This window comes from Semicossyphus pulcher, unplaced genomic scaffold, assembly GCF_022749685.1.
Source record: "Semicossyphus pulcher isolate SPU_LCO1_2020_fin unplaced genomic scaffold, fSemPul1.0.p SCAF_13, whole genome shotgun sequence".
Classification (NCBI taxonomy): domain Eukaryota; kingdom Metazoa; phylum Chordata; class Actinopteri; order Labriformes; family Labridae; genus Semicossyphus; species Semicossyphus pulcher.
The window spans coordinates 21737170-21758107 of record NW_027211637.1 but is presented as its reverse complement, the minus strand read 5'-3'; the positions used below and the strand labels follow the sequence as shown (position 1 = coordinate 21758107).

At 45.3% G+C, this 20938-nt stretch overlaps 1 protein-coding gene across 2 annotated transcripts; it reads left to right on the top strand.

Moving 5' to 3' along the window:
- The first annotated feature begins 471 nt into the window (after nucleotides 1–471).
- LOC138589664 (nuclear receptor coactivator 3-like) lies at nucleotides 472–19812 on the top strand. 2 transcript variants are annotated; one of them, XM_069660060.1, is made up of 21 exons: nucleotides 472–560; nucleotides 1738–1898; nucleotides 3741–3841; nucleotides 3919–4093; nucleotides 5973–6155; nucleotides 7890–7976; nucleotides 8113–8253; nucleotides 8739–8886; nucleotides 10446–10969; nucleotides 11071–12182; nucleotides 12274–12406; nucleotides 12550–12708; nucleotides 12894–13124; nucleotides 13298–13403; nucleotides 13517–13688; nucleotides 14007–14336; nucleotides 14451–14549; nucleotides 16025–16274; nucleotides 16524–16701; nucleotides 16790–16994; nucleotides 17147–19812. In XM_069660060.1, the coding sequence occupies exons 1-21, from the start codon at nucleotides 472–474 to the stop codon at nucleotides 17156–17158; spliced, it is 4596 nt and encodes a 1531-aa protein (XP_069516161.1). In that variant the 3' UTR covers nucleotides 17159–19812. The 2 variants fall into 2 exon arrangements, with proteins under 2 accessions (XP_069516161.1, XP_069516160.1); XM_069660059.1 differs by having other exon boundaries at nucleotides 12550–12720.
- Nucleotides 19813–20938: the final 1126 nt, after the last annotated feature.

Genomic DNA, 20938 nt, shown 5'->3' with positions numbered 1-20938 from the left:
GACGTGTTGGTGTGCATGCGCGTGTGTGTGTGTGGATGTAGCATATGAGCTGATGAACTCATACATGCACAGGCCCACACAAACAAACACAACCTCACATGCTTACTCTCTTTTCCTGAGGAGGAGGAGGAGGAGGAGGAGGAGGAGGAGGAGGAGGAGGAGGAGGAGGCAGACGAGACATGTTTGTGTTCGTCAGTCTCTGCCAGGAGAATACGATTTGCATGTTATAAGCATATTTCACCCTGCTGTGTGCTGTTTCCACTGTATCCACTTCACAACCTGTTTCTGTGTTTGTTGTTTTTGCTGAGTTCAAGAAGACAATTCCCATGTCATCTTCCCTCCACAGTTACCTACATTATAAGAGCTAAAGGGCTAAAGGGGACTGTGAAATCCCTCCTCTCTCTCTATTAAAGTGGTATTTATACCTGTGTGCGTGTGCTCCTTCCCCTCAGGTGCTGATATGTGTTCACGATGAGCGGACTGGGGGAGAACTCCATGGAGCCTCTGAGCTCAGAGAACCGAAAGCGCAAGCTCTCCACTTGCGACACGCCTGGTCTGGGGTGAGTGTGTCCGATCAGCGCAAGAGGGGGGAAAAGTGGGCTACTGGGTCACTGGTTTCTATAGCCGGGGCCGTTTGGCTCCATTATATGTTTTGACTAGTATGAAGCTAAATGTGTGCAAAAATCTGAGACAATTGTGGTGGGGAAAAAAGAGTGAATTTCATGGTTATAAAAAAGGGATGCACGATATTATCAGCACGTTATCGGTATCTGCCAATTATGACTTGAAAATGGCACATCAGGGGCGCTGTTTAGCTCAGTCGGTAGAGCAGGCGCCCCATATACAGAGGCTACAGTCCTCGTCGCACTGATCGCAGGCTCGACTCCCGGTCTGCCGATCATTTGTGCATGTCATCCCCCACTCTCTGCTCCCAACGTTTCCTGTCTATCTTCAGCTGTCCTGTAAATAAAGCCAAAAAAAAAAAGGCCAAAAAAATAATCTTAAAAAAAAAAAAAGAAAATGGCACATCAGCATCGACAGATATATCATTTTTCTGCTGATATTTTTTGCCGATAAAACAACGCTTTAAGTCGACCTAAATGCTCGATAATTCCCTAAAAAAGCTTGACGAATATTAGTTTTATTTGAAAGATATATTTTAAAACTTTGCGTTTGACCTTTATTTAAACTGGTAAAAATGTCTTCAAGTTTAAAATCTCTCCCAAGGAGGGTACGGACCAGCACCCCGACGATAAACCACATATTTATTAATGTAGACAACATTCAGACACCAGTTGGATCTTCAGCAGGTCAAACGTGTAAATAAGCATAAAAAGGTCAAGAAATCTGTCAGCACCTTCATGCTGTGGAGGCATGGACGATGAGGGGAAAAATGTTGAGCACGGACATATGAAATCCCCCTGATGCTAGCATCCTAGCATGCTAGTTGCTAGCTTGAATAAAATTAAACTTGGCTTGTTTTATCGTTATTTCCAGCGCAATTTAAAATATATATATATTTTTTTAAATGGTAGTAATTTAATCCTAATTCAAATACTACAATAGTGGGACAAACTCTTTAAAGCCATTGGGCCCAAAAGTTGCCATTATCTTTTAACAAGCTACCTGCCATGTTGATTTCAGCAACTCACATTGTTGTCAAACGATTACTGACAATTTGACAGAAGTGGAGCTAGCATTAGCTTAGCTCTGATCTCTGCACATCGCCCCCTGCAGGTGTGAGAGGAAGCGACGGGAGCAGGAGAGCAAATACATCGAGGAGCTGGCGGAGCTGATCTCCGCCAACCTCAGCGACATCGACAGCTTCAACGTCAAACCAGACAAATGTGCCATCCTTAAAGAGACGGTGCGCCAGATCCGCCAGATCAAAGAGCAGGGTGAGTGGACACGGTCGTCAGAAAGCCCTAAAAAGCTGTGAGAGAGAGAGTCAGATGGACGGTTGAGAAGTGTGTGTGGGAAACAGTGAAAAAGGTGACGAGGAGAGAGAGTGGAGGAAGAGACAGCTGGGGGTTCACACACACACACACACAACCACAAACACATACACACACACAACCACAAACACATACACACACACACACACACACACGTGCCTCTTCAGAACCCAGGTGCAAGGACGAATCAGTCATTCATCTCCCACAAATTTCACAGCCTCGACTGTTTATGTTTGAGAGGAAACATTGGCAATGCTTTGTGAACCTGTCATCTGTGCGTGTGCGTGTCCCTGTGTGTGCGTGTGTGTGTGTTATGTGCATGCACAGCTGTGTGCTGGCCTCGCCAGGGGCTGTTTAATTGGACGTTTGCAGGTAATCACATGCCCATCCATTCTGCTGAACTGCCAAATTATTAGTTCTGTTACAGCTGCTGTTGTCACATTGCTGCCTCTGTTACACACGCTCGTCTCTGCAGTTTAAGAAGCCGTCAGAGCAGCATGGACATATTTTAACTCGGTGTCGGGAGAGATTTTTTTTTATTTGAGGTGAATTTCTCGAGATCAAGGGGGCAGAGCCGGTGCTGAATTTCGTTCTGTGCTCGGCTCAGTCAGCGTCTGCCACCTCGACAGGAAGGGGAAGAGGCTACAGCTGGCCCTGACTGGCTGCTGACAGGTTGCCATAGTTACAGGAAGTGAAGACAGAAATGACACAGGCGTTTAGACTCGCATCCCGCTTTCTACCTGTTCCTCTTCTCCTCTTCTCACTTTCAGTTGCTCTTTCTGCCACTCTTCATTATTGCTCTTTTCTCCATCAGTCATTCCTGCTTCTGTCTCACTTGGATGTATTTTACTCTCTCCTCCTCCTCCTTTTCTGCCCCTCTCATCTGTATTGCAGCACAATGAGTTGCAGCATCTTTAGGTTTGCTCCCAGCATCTTAAGATATTGAGTGAGCTGATGGAGTGCACAGTCTCTCTTCCTGTCTTATGCACCCACTTATGTCTCTGTCCTTCTCTGCCCAACTTCAGAGTGCCGGGCTGTACGCAGCGATGGCTTTTTTTTCCCTCTTTGTGTGGGTATCTGTGCCCCCTGGGAGCTAATCAGATAGAATGATTCCTGTATCTAAGCAGCCCCCGCCTCTTTCTCAGACCAAGCCCTGCATTAATACAACAACCCAAATGCCAGCCGTTCTCTGTCACCATTTACATCCCTCTACTTCAGCTCCAGTCCCTCCTGTCTCTCTCTCTCCTTTCTCTCTCTCTGTCTGTCTTTCTCTCTCCATTAATTCAGGTGCTTCGGCTCCTGCCCCTGCACCATTACAGCTTCCAGAGCCTCTCTAGCTCTCTCCCCACGCTCTCTGTTCTTCTCTCTCTCTCTCCCTCTCTCTCTCTCTCTCTCTCGGCCCCAGCCTACCAGACAGTCCCTCAGAGTCTGACACTGAATATAAAGCATGAGGACGGCTGCTACCTGCTCCACATGCACCCAGCCCTCTACTCCTCCTGACGGGCTCCTCAGAGAAACCTGCCTCCGTCCGTCTCCCTCCTCACCTGTAGTTTTAAATCTCCCAAAAAAAAGAAAAAAAAAAGAAAAAGTTAAGATTGAGAAACGCTGCCCCCTGCTGGCGCAGATAGAGTAGTGAGTTCCTGCCTGTTTCCTCCAGTTTCAGGTATCGCTGCTCTCACCTTGTGTTTCTCCTTTGCTCTTTTTTTCTGCTTCTTTGAAAGCAGCTGGGCCTGAATTATTTTTTTCATAATGTTTCCTCTTTCGCCTCCATTTTCCCTCCTGCAGGAAAAGCTTCATCCAACGATGACGACGTCCAGAAGTCAGACGTGTCCTCGACAGGTCAGGGGGTCATCGACAAAGACCACCTGGGGCCGCTCCTGCTGCAGGTGAGCCTCTTACAATATATATACACGGTTTTATCGGCTAACTCTCCGGTGCTGACTTCCTGTCGCTGTGCTCTCAGGCTCTGGACGGCTTCCTGTTTGTGGTGAACCGGGAGGGCAGCATCGTGTTTGTGTCGGACAACGTCACGCAGTACCTGCAGTACAAACAGGAGGAGCTCATCAACACCAGCGTTTACAAGATTCTCCATGAGGACGACCGGGAGGAGTTCCACAAGAACCTGCCCAAGACTAACAGTGAGAAACACACACACACACACTTACACACACAAACACACTCACAGGGAAGCTGCACGTCTGCTAAGTAAACCCTGCTTGACATCTTCCAGAGGGCCTAGGTGTAAAGCAAACTTTGAGAGGTTACAACAACTCTGCACACACGCGCACGTCAGCGTAAACTCACTCGCTTATTTATTCATGCTCCTCCTCTCTCAACTTTCCCTCTCGTTGTAATGAGGAGCTCCTGGGAAGCGTGGTTATGTGCATGAGAGGATTTTAGAAATGCGCGCACACACACACACACCTGACAAAACACACGCGCACAGGAGCACCCACCCACTCGGTGCTAAGCAGGCAGAGCGTAGCGCAGCTGTCAGTCACACTCAGTGGTCCAGACAGTGTAAAACAGGCCTGAGCTCTATTCAGATCCCATGGCAGCCATCTGGAAACTACTTACTGCTGAATAATGCACCTCCATACTTTCCTCTGCTTAATTCACTGTGTTTGCATGTGCATGCGTGTGTATTACTGTGTGTATTTGCATGCATATGTCAGTAATAAGGTTGCACTTTTTGAAGGTGTTTCCTGTGTGTGTAAGCCGGTGAGTAAGTGCACAGAGCTCTATTTATAAACCTGATTAATTATGGATATGTGTGCTCGACTGAACCTGCTACTCGATTAACTCTGCAGTAATGTTCCTAAGCAGCGGCGGCTCCGACATGTCATTGACACGTTCTCCCACTTATTCCTCCCCGTCCTCCACACGCTCCTTTATTCATTCACTCTTTTTTTATCTCTTAAAACTCATCTTTATCTACTTTCCTCCGAGCGTCCCCCGTGCCTCTCTCGACTCACTCTTTCTCCGCCTCATTCATACTTAATACGGCTGCCGACTAAGACGAATATTGTGGTTGTCTGTTGCTCAACCTGCCTCCCGCCGCCGCTGCTCTCCCACCCCTCATTGTGTCTCGCTCCGCCGCTCTGCCCCCTTCATTATCCTCCGGACCCATGAATGAAATACGCTCTCGCTGCACATTCCTGTGGGATGACCGCTGACCACGCCAGCTACTGTTAGATACACACACTCGCGCACAAGACACACATAGGCGAACGAAAAACAGACGCACATTCATGCACAAAACATGAAGTGAGCTTTTGTTGTCGGGCAGCGTGTGTTTTTTGACCCCTCTGTCTTGCCCGGCTGTTGGTTAATTGTGTCTGAGGGGAGATGTCGGCCCCAGCGACTGTGCTGCGTTTTCTCTGTCGAGGAGAGAAACCCAAGGCCTTGTTAAATCACCTCTCACTACCAGTTAGTCCCCCCTCACCCCCCTCGACATGTCTCGCTCTCCTGGGTCCTCTCTTGTATCCACCCTGCCCCTGCCAGACAGAAACCTCCAGCCAGCTCAAGGCCCAGATAAGGCTTCACACAGACCTTGGAGGACAGTTGGATTTCTTTCTGAAGTTTGCCTCCCCTTTCTCTCTCTTCCTCCCTCTCCCCCCTGTGAAGGTGACCCCGTCGAAATGATTGTGTGTGTGTGTGCTGTGATGAGGAGTCAGGGCCCAAATGAGGATAGATGGCTGAGTGTCCCTGGCCTCTGCCCGCTGCAGAGCCGACTGAGAGGGAGAGATATTGGAAATCGACACCTTGGCTACATTAATCCCATGGTCCATTTAGCCAGGGATCGGAACAGCAGGAGAGGCTTCTGCGCCTCCATTTAGGAGGGAAAATACATGTTGCAGTGTGGTCTGTTTGTTTTGTTTGTGTGTGGATCCTCGGCAGGAAAAGGGTGTGAGCAGCGATATTTCATTACAGGAAATCTATTCAAAGCTACGTCTATATTTCAGTCTCATCCTCCTTCCATGTTAAATCTGTTTTTGTTTGCGATGCCTTTTTCAGTAAATGGAGTGTCGTGGGGAAGCGAGGCTGCCCGACAGAAGAGTCACACCTTCACATGCCGGATGCTGGTCAAGTTTGGCCACGCCCACGGCCCCATGGAGGAGGGGCCAGGAGGGCCACGCTACGAGACCATGCAGTGTTTTGCTCTTACGCAGCCCAAGGCCATGATTGAGGAGGGTGAAGGTACGTCGAAAAAGTCACAGATTTAACACTTAATTTAGCATAATAATGTGCTTAAAAAATACATTCATCTGTGTTCATTGGATATATTTATAGTCCCCCTCTACTTAAAGCTCCTGTGAAGAACTTTCATGTTGTGTTGATTTTGGCGCCCCCTGTGGACAAAGCCGTACCTCTTATGTCTTTCCTGATTTTATCTTGTACATGCTTAAGTGGTGGTTTTTAACACAACATCTCATCCTGCTTTCTTTAACGGTCATATGTATCACTAAATTTTTGTCCTGTAAAATGTAAACAAAGGCAGTGTGCAGTTAATCGCTTCCTCTGACACCTACCCACCACCAGCAGTTTCAGGCATTAAAAATAACTATATAGAAATAATCAATCTTGTCGCTGATGGTCTGGTTTGCTTTATAGGTCATTTAGTGATATCAGAATTATTTTCAGTCTGTTTCATAACCAGAGAAAAACTCCTCACAGGAGCTTTAAATGTCCTTTTTTTAATATTTGACCTTCACTGCTCATCGTGGTTTACTGACTGTGCAGGGTTTTTAGAAAGAAAGCCACTTTTAACTCTCACCTGCAGAAGAACACATATTGGTATAAGCACGGTGTTGACATTAGAACTCGTTTGAAAGCCGATCATGATCCAGTATGCAACTTGCCAAAGTGCGATGTGGAAACCTAAAACTTAAAGAGTTGACTTTTCAATTAACTTTGGAATTTAAACAAAATTTGCATGTTAAAAGAAACAATGACGGAAAGAAGTATTAATTTAAGGATTAGTAACGAGGTAATAGAACTTCCAAATCAGACACACATTATTTCAAGCAGACTGTTTTATAGACTTAACACATGTCTGGAGGGGATCTTAAAGTGTCCATATCTTTTAAATGGATATGCTCATATTTTGTTGGTTTAATGTTCACAGTGAAAAAGTGAAAACTGCAGGTTTTTAGGTAGAACCTTGCTTTTGCTGAAATCGACCAATCGTCATTCGCCATCGTTCACCTCAGGCTGCCCTCTCGCTCTAGCTTGTCGTCAAGATTTCAACTTGCCATTCCGATACCTCCTGGCTCGTACATATAAGGCCGAATAACCGATCCTAGAGCAGCCATGTTTTCTACTTCTTTTGGAGTGACAGTGCAGTGCAGTGGTTGTTGCCCCACGTGGGATCGCACACGAGAAGGAGAGAATTATTAAATTAAAATATGTATACTATTTTTACGAAACAAATTTCACCAACACATTAGAATAATAGAAGATTTATTGCAAAGCTAAAATATGTCCCCTTTAAGAATAAAGTGAGAATCTGATTTTAAATACATTTTGCAAAGTGCCCACTTTGTAGTATTTCTTGTTAGTTTCTTACTGAGAGTAACTTGGCTTCATAATTGGAAGATTGTTTGACTCTTCTCCCCATTTTTCTCATCATTTTCCATTTCCAAAAGCCTTTTCTAGTTTTGCAATTCTAAAATGCAAACTGTGTTTCACTCTACAAGAAGCAAATTTTAAATGCAAGGAGACATAAAATCAATTTGTAGAAAGTCTGGGCTTCAAGAGTGCAAACCTTTTTCCTATTTATTTTTCTCATTTTAAAAAATGTCAGGAGCTCAGGAAAAGCATTGCTCAAGAATCAGTTTTAAGGGAAACTTGTTAAAGTACAAAAAAAAAAGCAATCAAGTAAAAGTAATGATCCTAAAAACTTACTGAAACTCTTCTTCTGTCCCCCTGCAGACCTTCAGTCATGTATGATCTGTGTGGCTCGTCGGGTGACAGCCATGGAGAGAACAGAGAGTTTCAATACCCGGCATGAGCTCTCAGGTGAGGAGCTGCAGACCCTGAAGCTGAAACAGTCCATGGCATCAATTCTAAACCCATGAACAAGTTTGACTCATTCCTCTTGCGTCTCCTTGTTTCCCTTTCCCTCCACTCGTCCTCCTTCTGTCCTCCCCGGCAGGTAAACTGATCCAGATCGACCAGAACTCTCTGAGAGCGTCGATGCGTCCGGGCTGGGAGGATTTGTTGAGGCGTTGCATTCAAATGTTCCTTCAGCATAGTGACGGGCAGCCCTGGTCGCACAAACGCCACTACCATGAGGGTGGGTCACACACCAACACACACACACCTTGAATAAACTGACGAAGTTAAGCAAATCCATCATGTTTAGCGCATTAAATCCACAATGAAAGAACTGGAGGCAAAATCATCAGGATGTTGCCGTGTTTAATTAACACTTTACTCAGTTTTGACCTCAATCTTCTCTCTTACAATGCTATTGTTAAAGCCATAAGCAACGTGTTGTGCAACCAAATTATGTGTTTAATTAGTTGTTGCAACCAATCTTGGCCAGACCTCCCGTCAGAAAGAATGTCTGACTCTCAATGAGTACAAATATACGGCCACAAACACATCTCATGCATTAGACATTTGTATTCATGAGATCAATAATGATACACTGAGTGCTACAACATTGATCCTCAGTGTAATCACAGAGTTGGTTATAACATAAAGGTGGCGATTGATGACCTTTTTATCAGATTAGTGTTTGAGGGTGTTAATTTGTCCTTTAATCTGTCCGCGCAGCCTTTCTGCAGGGTCACGCTGAGACACCCTTGTACCGCTTCTCCCTGTCCGACGGTACTCCAGTCACAGCGCAGACCAAGAGCAAACTGTATCGGCACCCCATGAGCAACGAGCCGCAAGGCTTCATCTCCACTCACCTACTACAGAGGTCAGAAACTGAATGCACACACACTCCATTCAAACAAAGCAGAAAATGTGTCATGTACTGTGCTGACAAAAAAAGCAATTCCAGCATATCTATGCGAGGCAGTCAAGGTATTCAAGAGCTGAAGTGGCAGCTGAAGTAGCTTTTATACACTGACATCCTGTGAAAAGTAAGAAGACTCCACATGAGAACTAATACTTCACTTGCATTAATACAGAGCATCTGGAGTCATAGAGTCGTTGTTTTGGGTGTTCGGGGTACAATACGATACTACACTGTAAGATACGATATGATAGTACATTATACGATACGATACTACACTGTACGATACGATACTACACTGTACAATACGATATGATACTACACGATACGATACGGTACTATACTACACTATATGACACAATACTACACTGTACAATACGATATGATACTTCACTGTACGATACGATACTACACTGTACAATACGATATGATACTACACTGTACAATACGATATGATACTACACTGTACGATACGATACTACACTGTACAATACGATATGATACTACACTGTACGATACGATACTACACTGTACAATACGATATGATACTACACTGTACGATACGATATGATACTACACTGTACGATACGATACTACACTGTACAATACGATATGATACTACACTGTACAATACGATATGATACTACACTGTACAATACGATACGATACTACACTGTACGATACGATACTACACTGTACAATACGATACTACACTGTACAATACGATACTACACTGTACAATACGATATGATACTACACTGTACGATACGATACTACACTGTACAATACGATACTACACTGTACAATACGATACTACACTGTACAATACGATATGATACTACACTTTACGATACGATACTACACTGTACAATACGATACGATACTACACTGTACAATACGATATGATATGATACTACACTGTACGATACGATACTACACTGTACGATACGATACTACACTGTACGATATGATACTACACTGTACGATACAATATGATACTACACTGTACAATACGATATGATATGATACTACACTGTACGATATGATACTACACTGTACGATACAATATGATACTACACTGTACAATACGATACGATATGATACTACACTGTACAATATGATATGATACTACACTGTACAATACGATATGATACTACACTGTAGGATACGATACTACACTGTACAATACAATACGGTACGATATGATACGATACAATACGGTATGACACTGTACGATACGATATGATACTACACTGTATGATGCAATATGATACTACACGATACGATATGATACTACACTGTAGGATATGATACTATACTGTACGATACAATACGGTACGACACTGTACGATACGATATGATACAATAAAATATGATACAATACGAGACACTTTATTGCCACATGTTCCACATAATACACAACACTGATAAGTGATTAGAGATACAAACACCATGAAGACAATGCAAGAAAAATGATACATTTTCATTCTTGTGCTTATTTTCACTTTCTTTCCACACAGGGAACCCAATGGTTACCGTTCCGCACAGGGTGGGGGCATGATGCCGAACACTATGAGACAACAGGGCATGGGGGGCCCGAACCCAAACGCCCAAATGAACATGAACAGCGGTGGGGGAATGGGAATGGGGGGCATGGGCAGCATGAACAGGGGGTTCGGCATGAACGAGCAGGGCCACATGGGTCACATGGGTCCAATGGGAGGCAGCTCTATGTACGGAGGGAGCGGTGGAGGAGGAAGTGGAGGCATGGGCAACCGCATGATGCAGATGAATCAGATGGGGCAGATGAATCAGGTGGGGCACATGAATCAGATGAATCAGATGGGTCCCATGAATCACCCGGGACAAGGCATGCAGCAGCACCCACAGCAGCCCCCGTTTCAGAGCAGCGGAGGGTTTGGGCTGAGTGGCATGAACAGCCCCTCGGGAAGCCCCAGAATGGGCGGTCCACAGCCGGGACTCCTGATGTCACCACGGAACCGAGGGAGCCCAAAAATGGGGGCCAGCCAGTTCTCACCTGGAGGTACTAGTCATCAATGTCTTGTAATTTAGCATCAATTTTTAAATAAATTGATTGACTTGTTTGTTTGATTGGATTCATCTGAGTTATGTTGTCCTTTCCAGGCTTACACTCTCCTATGAGTGGCATTGTCAGTGGAGGAGGAAGTGGAGGGAGCACCACCACCTTCTCCAGCAGCTCCTTAAATGCCCTGCAAGCAATCAGTGAAGGAGTCGGCAGCTCCCTCCCCTCAACCTTAACATCCCCCTCTCCAGCCCTTAAACCTGACAGCTCTCCCAGCGTCCACTCCTCTTCCTCTCAGCCCAGTCAACCGGCCAAACCAGGCCCAGATGGCTCCAAAAGCCCAGCGGGAGGGTTAGGGCCTGGACCCAGCGACCATCATCACCCTATGCACCATCACCACCATCATCAGCATCCTCAAGCTGAGAGTTCTGGGGATCGACCGGACAGCCAGGCAGCTACAGCAACTAAAGAGTCTGGGGAGGGAGGCAATGAGGCAGGGGTGGCGAGCTCTGAGCCTGCTAGGAGGATGCCGGACAGTAAGGGACATAAGAAGTTGCTGCAGTTGCTGACTTCCCCAACAGAAGAGCTTGGAATAGGTGGCAGCGGGCCAACAGGGCCCCCTGTGCCACCACCGCCACCCAGCAGCAGCACTCCTGCAGGCTCCGACAGTAAGGACCCCTCTGGAGGCATGACCAGCCCCTCGTCTACTGGTGTCTCCTCCTCTTCTTCTGCCAGTGCCAATCCAGGCCAGGCCACCGGGCCAGGGGGAGTGTCAACATCACTCTCGTCAGCCCACTACACAGGCTCGCTACAAGAAAAGCACAAGATCCTCCACAAGCTTCTTCAAAATGGCAACACCCCAGATGAAGTGGCTAAGATCACAGCCGAGGCCACAGGGAAGGTGTCACTGGGGAGCCAGGAGGGCGGTGATGCTGGAACAGGAGGATCGGGGGCTAGTGCAGGGCCTGGGGTCACGGAGCCCAAACAGGAGCAACATAGCCCCAAGAAGGAGAAGACCCATGCCCTCCTTCACTACCTCCTCAATAAGGATGATTCCAAAGAGCCAGCAGATGTCAAACCCAAACTCGAAGAGCTGGAAGGAAAGGGGGCACCGGTGGCCGCTGGCGGCCCTGCACGGGGCGGCCCTGGATCTGGGCCCGGCCCTGCTGCTGAACATCCTGAGAGCAAGATCAAGTCAGAGCCACCTGATGACGTAAGATTAATTTTGTTCAGACATGTTTGGATGAAAGTGACTTTTCATAGACGTTTACGTGATAACTAATTTGGCCTATTTGAATCTTCAGTTGCACAACCTGGAGTCTATCCTCGGAGATTTGAGGGGATCAAGCTCTGACTTTTACCCGGATCAGGCTGGAGGTGGAGGGGCTAATGACGCAGGAAACAAACCACAGGGTTGCCTTGACGATAACCTGCAGGGTAAGTGGTTGGAGGAAAAAAGCCTTTAGAGAGTGACAGTTACCCCACCCCCTATAAATGTAATACTACACAAGCATTATTTGTATACTCTGAAGAAAGATGGAGCAGTGGGTGAACATAGAGTTTATACTTTTTGTTAACAGGGAGTCCAGGAATGGGTCCGGGGCCTCGGGGGCCTTTCCAGAGGGCCGTGTCCATGGACGGGAAGCCTCCAGGTGGGCCTGGAGGAGCAGGGAGACGCCCCATGCTCATTAAACAGGAGAACATGATGGGCAGTCCAGACGGCTACCCAGGAAACATGGGTGTGTGTTCAAGTAGGCCAACATTATTTTTCTCTCTCTATGTTTGAATTTGTCAGATCACATTTAAACAGTTAAGAAACAGATTAAAGGTGCTAACTGTTAAGGACCAAGTCTTAGCCTCACTGCTCTCCTCTAACGTTTTAAAGATAATGACACATGCACATCTGCTGTTTATGTATTACCAGGACCAATGAATAGAGGCATGGTTCCCCAGAGATCTCCCATGGGGGGTTCAGGGGAGTGGGGCATGCCTCGCTCCAGTGCCAGCCCTGTGGGCTCAGCAGGACACCCGTCCATGATGCGCCCAGGCATGGAGTACAACAGCAGCAAGGGCATGATGTCAGGACCCATGGTCGGCCGCTCCAACAGCGTACCGGGCACCAGGTCCATGCTGCAGCAACAGCTCATGGAAATGGGTACGTCTGGTATACTGTTGCTACATGTTGATCATAAATTTAAGACATGACACATAAGGTCACAATGCATAGAGTATATAGCCATAATAGGAACTCTGCCTTGTTTTTCTTAAGCTCACCAGGGCTTTGAGAAACATGTATACATTAGAAATGTATTGTTTTTTGTATCCTAGGTGGGTCTGCTGACATGGGTATGGGTATGAGCCCCTTCAGCCAGCAGGGCCAGTCCAACCAGTCTCCATCCTGGCCAGACAATATAATGGGCATGGAGGGTAACAGGTGAGTGCAACATCCCTAATTTTTCTGTATTCATTCCTGATTAGCTTCAGTGATCTCAGGAGGCAGTTAATGCTAAACCTCATGGTGAGTGTTTGTGTGTTTGCACCTTGTAGACGCCAGTTTGGGAACACCTTAGATGATCTTCTGGTGCCTCCTACCACCAGTGAGGGTCAGAGTGATGAACGGGCGCTCCTCGACCAGCTGGACTCCCTGCTCAATAACACGGACGGCATCGCTCTGGAGGAGATAGACCGAGCATTGGGCATCCCAGACCTCGTCAGCCAGGTAAGAAATCAGAATATGTATAAAAAGATACATTAACAGCACTAATCTTTGAGCCTGTGTAAGTAAAGTTAGAGGGAAATAATCAGTCTGCATGGCATGACTCATAAGTGTGCCTTGCATTCATCTCTGTATCAGACATTTCAGTCATGACTCACCGTGTTCAGACTGTTCTTTTTCTGAAGGAAGATAGATGAGCCCGGAGGGATCTGTCTGTGCTGCTTAGAAAAAGACAATTACAGAGCCAACCAATTGGAAATTAATCAATTAGATGAAGCTGTTTGACAAACTTCTCTTTTGTCCTCTTGTCTGTTGATCCAGAACCAGGGAGCCGAGCAGCAGATGGAGCCTTTTCCAGGGCAGGACCCGTCCATGGTGCTGGACCAGAAGCCTCTCTATGGACAGGGCTATCCTGGCCCCCCCTCCATGCCCATGCAGTCCGGTTATGGAGGGAACCCCATGCAGGGACAGGCCCAGGCTCAGGGAGGGTTTGGGCCTATGCTCTCTCAGATGGGCCAAGGCGGCAGTTTCCCCGGTATGGGTGGGATGGGCGGCATGGGACACCCGCGTGCAAACATGATGAGACCACGGATGATGACGGCCAACAAGCCCATGAGGCTTCAGCTGCAACAGAGGCTGCAGGGACAGCAGGTATGAGAACAGGAAGCTCAAAAATTGCACCAACTATGTTACTATAAGTATAATGTATGGTATGAAAGAGGGTGGCATTTGCAGCTCCGTCTTATGTTGAATGTTCTTTGTCAGTTTATGAATCAGACGCGGCAGGGAATGGGAATGAAGATGGAGAACCCTGGAGGAAACCCTGGCATGAGGCCCGGCATGCAGCCCGGCATGGGAGCACAGGTAGATGTCAAAAACTCTTACAGATAAATCACTGTTATACTGATGTTGTTATAAAAGCCCTAATGTCACAGATTTCCTTTTGGTATCATACACTTATACCACATATGTTCACATACTGTAGACAAAAAATGGACTCCAGTTGACTTGACAAATCATATTGGTGCTGCTTGTATGCAGCACCGAAACAAACGTAGACAAAGAACAGAGATACAGCTGCTTTGGAGAAGATATTGTAACGGTTATTACAGGATTATTGAACACCAGCTTAGACTTCATGGGGCTGAGAGAACAGCTCGAGTGAGAAATTATCTGTTGCACCTGCAAGAGGGGAGAAGTTTGTGCCCAGGTGAACGTGTACCACTTCATGAGTCACTGTTTTTCCAGCGTTTGTTAGTCTTAACTAATGACTTTATTCATGATTAATATATCATTGACTTTTTCAGCCATTAATAAGAACAACGTTTGTTTCATTTATAGCAGGCAACTCTTTTTTAATTCAACAGGAAGTCCCTCTAACGGGACCAAAATCTATGCATAATCCTCTTTTTATATGTTTAACTGGAATCCATAAGTTCTCAGTGGAGTTCCAACATCAATAACACCAATATAAGTTAAAATGATGCCAAATTAATTTTCCCACTAGTGCAGCATTATATTCCAGCAGTCAGACACATAAAGACATTTAAACCTCTTTATAAAGGTTATCTCCATTCAGCAGACCTTTGTAGACGGCTCTGGTACGGAGTGTCGGCCGGTTTAAATTGGAAAGTGATGGACGCACAGACAAAAGTCTGACGGCAAGGTAAAACTGGCACAACATATCCTGTTGCACTTCCTCAGCTACTTCAGGAAGTACATCATCTGTTGAACCTTTACGGGAGTCAAATTTGCAGTCGCGCTTCAGACCCCGGGGAGAACAGATCCAAAGACTATGTAAGAGTTCCCTTTGCCGCCAAAGGCAAGTTTTTCAGACAATCTCTTAGCTTCATTCATTCATTAGTTAGTTATATTCATGTGACAGAAGTCCTGTGCCAAAATCAAACTGGGGATGATGGAATTACTTTTGACACCAAAACTATGTAAGGAATCCTCCTGCAGTCCGTCCCTATACAACAGATTGAAGCATGTTGAGCTCAGAGTTATTCTGACCTTTTGTCTCAATGCTGTCACATATCCGTATCAAATGGCTCATGTCGTCTGTTGAATTTAATTTGACAGAGAGGGCCACGACCATACAGTATAAACATATTGTTGTTGGTGTAATATATTTTTGATGCAACTTTAAAGCTATTTTACTGCTGTAGTAACTTCTTCCATTTCACATTCTATCCACATTACAGTATTTGTCCAAGGGAATTTATCACACACTGCTTTTTAACATTACATGCTATATAACGGGAATTCTCTTAAAGCTCCAAATGTACTTAAACCACATGTCAATCCTCAATCTCTCTGATTATGTTTGTTTTGTGCAGCCGGGCTTCCTCAATGCTCAGATGATGGCTCAGCGCAGCAGGGAGATGGTCACCATGCAGATGAGGAGGCAGCGCATGATGATGCTGATGCAGCAGCAGCAGCAGCAGGCGGCAGCGGCCGCTGCTGCAGCCGCAGGAGGATTCAGCCCCCCTCCGAACGTCACGGCTCCTGGTGGCATGGACAACCCCATGGGAGGGCCAAACATGGGCCAGCCAGGCCCCCAGCAGTTTGGCTACGGTGGAAACTATGGTGAGTTTACTGAGACAACAGAATAATGCTGCTCCCTGGTGGTGAGTCTCTGCACTGCAGGGTTCTGGCCTCACATTTGTCATGTTTAAAAACACATCTCTGTTGTTGTTTTTTTATAGTTGGACTATTTATTGTTGTTGATTTTTAGTATCAGAACTCCCATGCAACAGAACGGACTCTGTTTTGTATATCTTCATGTATTTCTGTGGTGAGAGGAGCGAGCTAAAGCTGTGTGTCTTATCTCCACAGGGATGGGCCAGCAGGGAGACCCCTCGTTCGGCCCATCAGGCGGTAGTCCTCCAAATGCCATGATGCCCGGCCGGCTCGGGCCTCAAAACCCCATGATGCAACAGCACTCACAGGGCGGCCCCATGTACCAGGGCGCAGATATGAAAGGCTGGTCGCAGGGAGGAATGGGACGCAACAGGTATAATTTGAAAGTCTGGCCTAATTTTTTCTCTTTCTTGAATACGTGGGATAAAACCTTCATCCTTCCTGTTGCTCTTCGTCACCAGTTCGTACCCGCAGCAGCAGTTTGCGCAGCAGGGACCTCCGGGACAGCAGCAGTTCGGGCAGCAGGGGAATCCAGGCCAGTATGGAGGCATGATGATGAACGGGGGCATGGCAGCCAGCGGAGGAGGCGGTCACATGGGCCAGATGGGAGGGCAGATGGGGATGAACCCGATGGTGATGGGACGCATGCCCATGGGGCCGGATCAGGTAGGTGCAGAAGGACTGAATGCTTAGAGTTTATCTGAACGAATGAACACCGAAAGGGTTATCGCTTGGTGAATGATTTCTTCTGTACATAATGGGCACAATTATGAACTTTCCTTCCTCACTTTGTTTCCTCTTTCTTCCCCTTAACGTAGAAATACTGCTGAGCATCATGACAGAAGCCTTCGTCTCACTGTGATCTCAATCCAGAGGCAGGACACGGCTGCAGCACTTGAGTGTTAGGAGGAGGACCAGGATGTGTGTGTTTGTGTGTGTGTTCATGTGTACTGCTGCACTCCCACCAGACGGGGGAGTGAGCCTCCTTTGGACTCGCGGCTGGTGATGGCAGTCTGGCGACCTGAGGAAAAACAGACATTCATGAAGACACGCAGCGTTCATAAGAATCAGAAACACTGTGACACATTTCCACACAAAGACTGGAAGACTTACAGCTCTGTGATTCCTCTCCTAGTTTTAATGTTCCTCTCTTTATGAGCAGTGTGTGTGCCTCAGTTAACACACACACACCCCTTGCTGGACCAAACAGTGAGTAGAACACGGACAAACGTGTCGACACATCCGCTCCGTGTTGTTGAATGTACCATGAAGCTGTGTTCAGATTTAAAACCATGGGATTCATCTCTTTGCTTCTGAACGTCGCCTGCTCCTGGAGGATCTCCCTGCGGACAGGAAGTAAAGTAAACCCGGCTTCAGATGACGAGCCGTCAGATTGTGACACTCCCATGAATGTCATTCAGCAGTAGCACATTGTTTTTCGTCCTCCAGGACGCCGCCGAGCTAAAGTACGACTGAATTACTCGTTGGCTGATTGCACTTTAAGGAAAGGCCAACATCAAAAGGATTGTGGCAATATAGAGGCCTTTACCCAAGAGTTAATGTAAAAAGTTAATGTAAAAGCAGCAGACATTTACTGTTTATTTTAGTGTGTGTGTTCTCCAACTTTTCCTCTGTGATGAGTAAAGGGGGCTGTTGATTGGACATAGGGGACCTTTACGATCTTTGCTCTAAAGTGGGAACCAGTAGAAAGGCAGAAAGCACAGATTTTATCCAACACTCTCGTCTGCAGTGAACCAGTTTATTACAACAACAAAAAATTTAACAGTTTTTAAAGTCCAATAGACTTCTATTAATGTTCAAAACTCCACTTATATTTCTACAGATTCACCAAGTGATCATTTTATCATTCCAGAGGTAACTTTTCAATCCAAACGTTGCAGATATTTCGATTACCTCGCACCAATTTGCAGTGTTACTACGAGTGCAGAAATGAAATTGATTGCCTGTCATAAGATTACGTCTGTATTCATTCACACTGTTAGACAAAGTGTGAGTTAGATTACAGTGTGCAGAATTTAGCAATAATCCTTCCTCCTGGTTTTCCTCTGAGGACAAAGCTCATTCACTCAAAGCGACGGCACTGCAGTATTAGACATGATGTCTTGTTTGGAGTTCTTTTTCCTTTAATCTGTGAATATGAATTGTAAATATGCTTCAAATGTACTATATATAAATATATATATGCTTTTGTAGGTCACATACTGTTTTTGCACAGATTGTAAGGCTTGATATTTAAAAGTTTCTTAATCCGTCATAGGTCAGCTTTTATTTTCAATACTTTAAACATTGGTGTGAAAGGAAAGGGCCTCCTTTTTGTAAGCAGTACGTGTAGATTTACTTTCATACTGTCACTTTCTTTCTCTCAGAAAGCCTTTTCTGAGCATGTAGTTCTAGCTAAAGAGGTGCTAGTGTGTAATTTTTTGTTTTAAATAAATTATTTTTCTTTTGACAAAAAAAAAGAAAACACAAAATATGCCTATACAAAAAGAGTTGACACATGATTGTGTTAGGCTTCTAGGGGCCCAGATGTCTTACCGGTAATGTGGTGTTGATGTTTTCTGAACCGAACCTCATGCTTCCATGTGTGACTTTAAGTTTCACTCCCGAGATTTCTGTGCTTTGGATTTTGCAGCGTTCAGCCTCAGAGACGAGACTTCGGTCCTACTGTACAACTCTCCCCTCAGCTCTTTTAGGTTTGTCTGCAGACGTTTAATACTGACGGAAGCTACACAAGAAGTTCTCTCAATCTCGTATTTCCTGTCAATCTTTCAAAGGGGGACTCTTTTTCTTTTGAACATTTAAGTTTGCCTTTAATTTTGTTCTATTTCCTGTGAAGCTTTTATTTTGAAGTATCTACCTTTGAACACATGCTCAATCCAAAGATTTTTGTTTGTCATTCTGCAGTGCTTAGAAACAGTTCCTGACGTAGACGTGCAAGTACTCATGTGTGCTTTAACTGTTGCACATAACCTATAATATACATTGAACTGAATATGTTTAATTGCATATATTATATCCCCATGATCCGTATGACTTAGAGTAGACATGAGTCTGGTTCTGCTGAGGTGGTTTGAGTTTTCTGTTTGTGATTGTTTCTTCCCTTTCTGTAGATTTTATGGCCAGTTGAATCGTGGTGCTGCAAACGGTTACTTCACAAGCGAATGTTGAGATTTTCTAAGCTAGAAGGGCGGTTTCATGATCGATGTCTTTTACGTCTCAGAATACCTTGTTTTTTAACCCCAGTCTCAATGAAGAATATGAAAGTTAAATCGACGTATATTCAAGTACATGTCTTTGTTTTGCTGTAAAGGAAAGAAACTCCTCATGGTGCATCGGTGGCACTAAAGAAAAGACAAAACACATCTGGGAAATATACAGTCATTACTAAAGGATGTAAAATACTATTGCGTTTTTTTCTTACCTTGTTTCTTGATGTTAATATCGATGTAAATACAAATTTATATTTAAACATTACAATGTGTCTATTGTCTTCTTGCACATGTTCATATTGTCTATGACTCAACAATCCCGCAGCAGTCTTAACTGAACATATGTTTTACTGCATTAACAGGTTACTTTCAAGAGCCACAAGCACAAGCTACAAGTAGTGATTCAAGCTACAGTTTATAATGACTGGAGTCTGCCAGTCTGCATGAAGTGGGAGGTGAGTGTGTGGAGGGAATCGAGAGTGTGAAGGACATCTTTGTGGCAAACCCTCAGAAGTGAGCTGGAAAAGACGCGGGCTTCCTCTCAGACTGGCTGTGTATCTGCGACATTGCTGTGTTTCATGCTGCCGTCTGCAGCCTCGCTTTAATCTGCTGTTTGTTTCCTGCCCCCCTCTGAGGGCTTTTGTAATTCATCATCCCACTTTCTTTCCTTCTCTTAATGATTTTGCGACACATGAAAAGATCTGACACCTCCAGGCTGCCCCTGCTGCTGCTGTACCCAGGCCTACAGAACCCTGTCAGACCATTCAGAGCTTTGAATAACTTTAAAAGACTTTAATGTTATTCGTTGTAAAATTACAGAGTCTGTCAGGTTAATGTCGGCTGACTCACTCAAACCTTCAAACTGCAGTGTTGTAGGAGGAGAAATGGTCTGACATATTTAGTCCAAAAGACAACAGGCAATTTTTTGTTTCACTTCTGTTTTAATGTGATTTTATGTGGGAATATACTGCAGTCTTTCTTTGTTTTTGCTAAATTATACCATTTTGATCTTTATTCTTTTTATATAGCCAGCGGTGCTAAACGCTGCTGGTGGGGTTGTCTTGATTTTTACAGACGTTCATGTTCCCAAGACAACGAACCCTGAAGCCTCTGGGTTTTTCTAGTGTCATTATGAGATTGATATTTGTTGTTTTGAGTGAAATTTATCAATAACTGCTCAATGCATTTTCATGAATTTAGCTTACACATTCATGTCCCCTCAGGTAGAGCTGAGATCAACATTGTAATCTCTGACTTTTTAATCTAGCACCACCACAAGGTCAACAATTTATTTTGTCCAACACGTTGTGACGGTTGTGACCCACCTTAACGTTTCCCATCAGCCTCAGGTGCGTATTTGTTTAGTGCTAATTCGCAAAT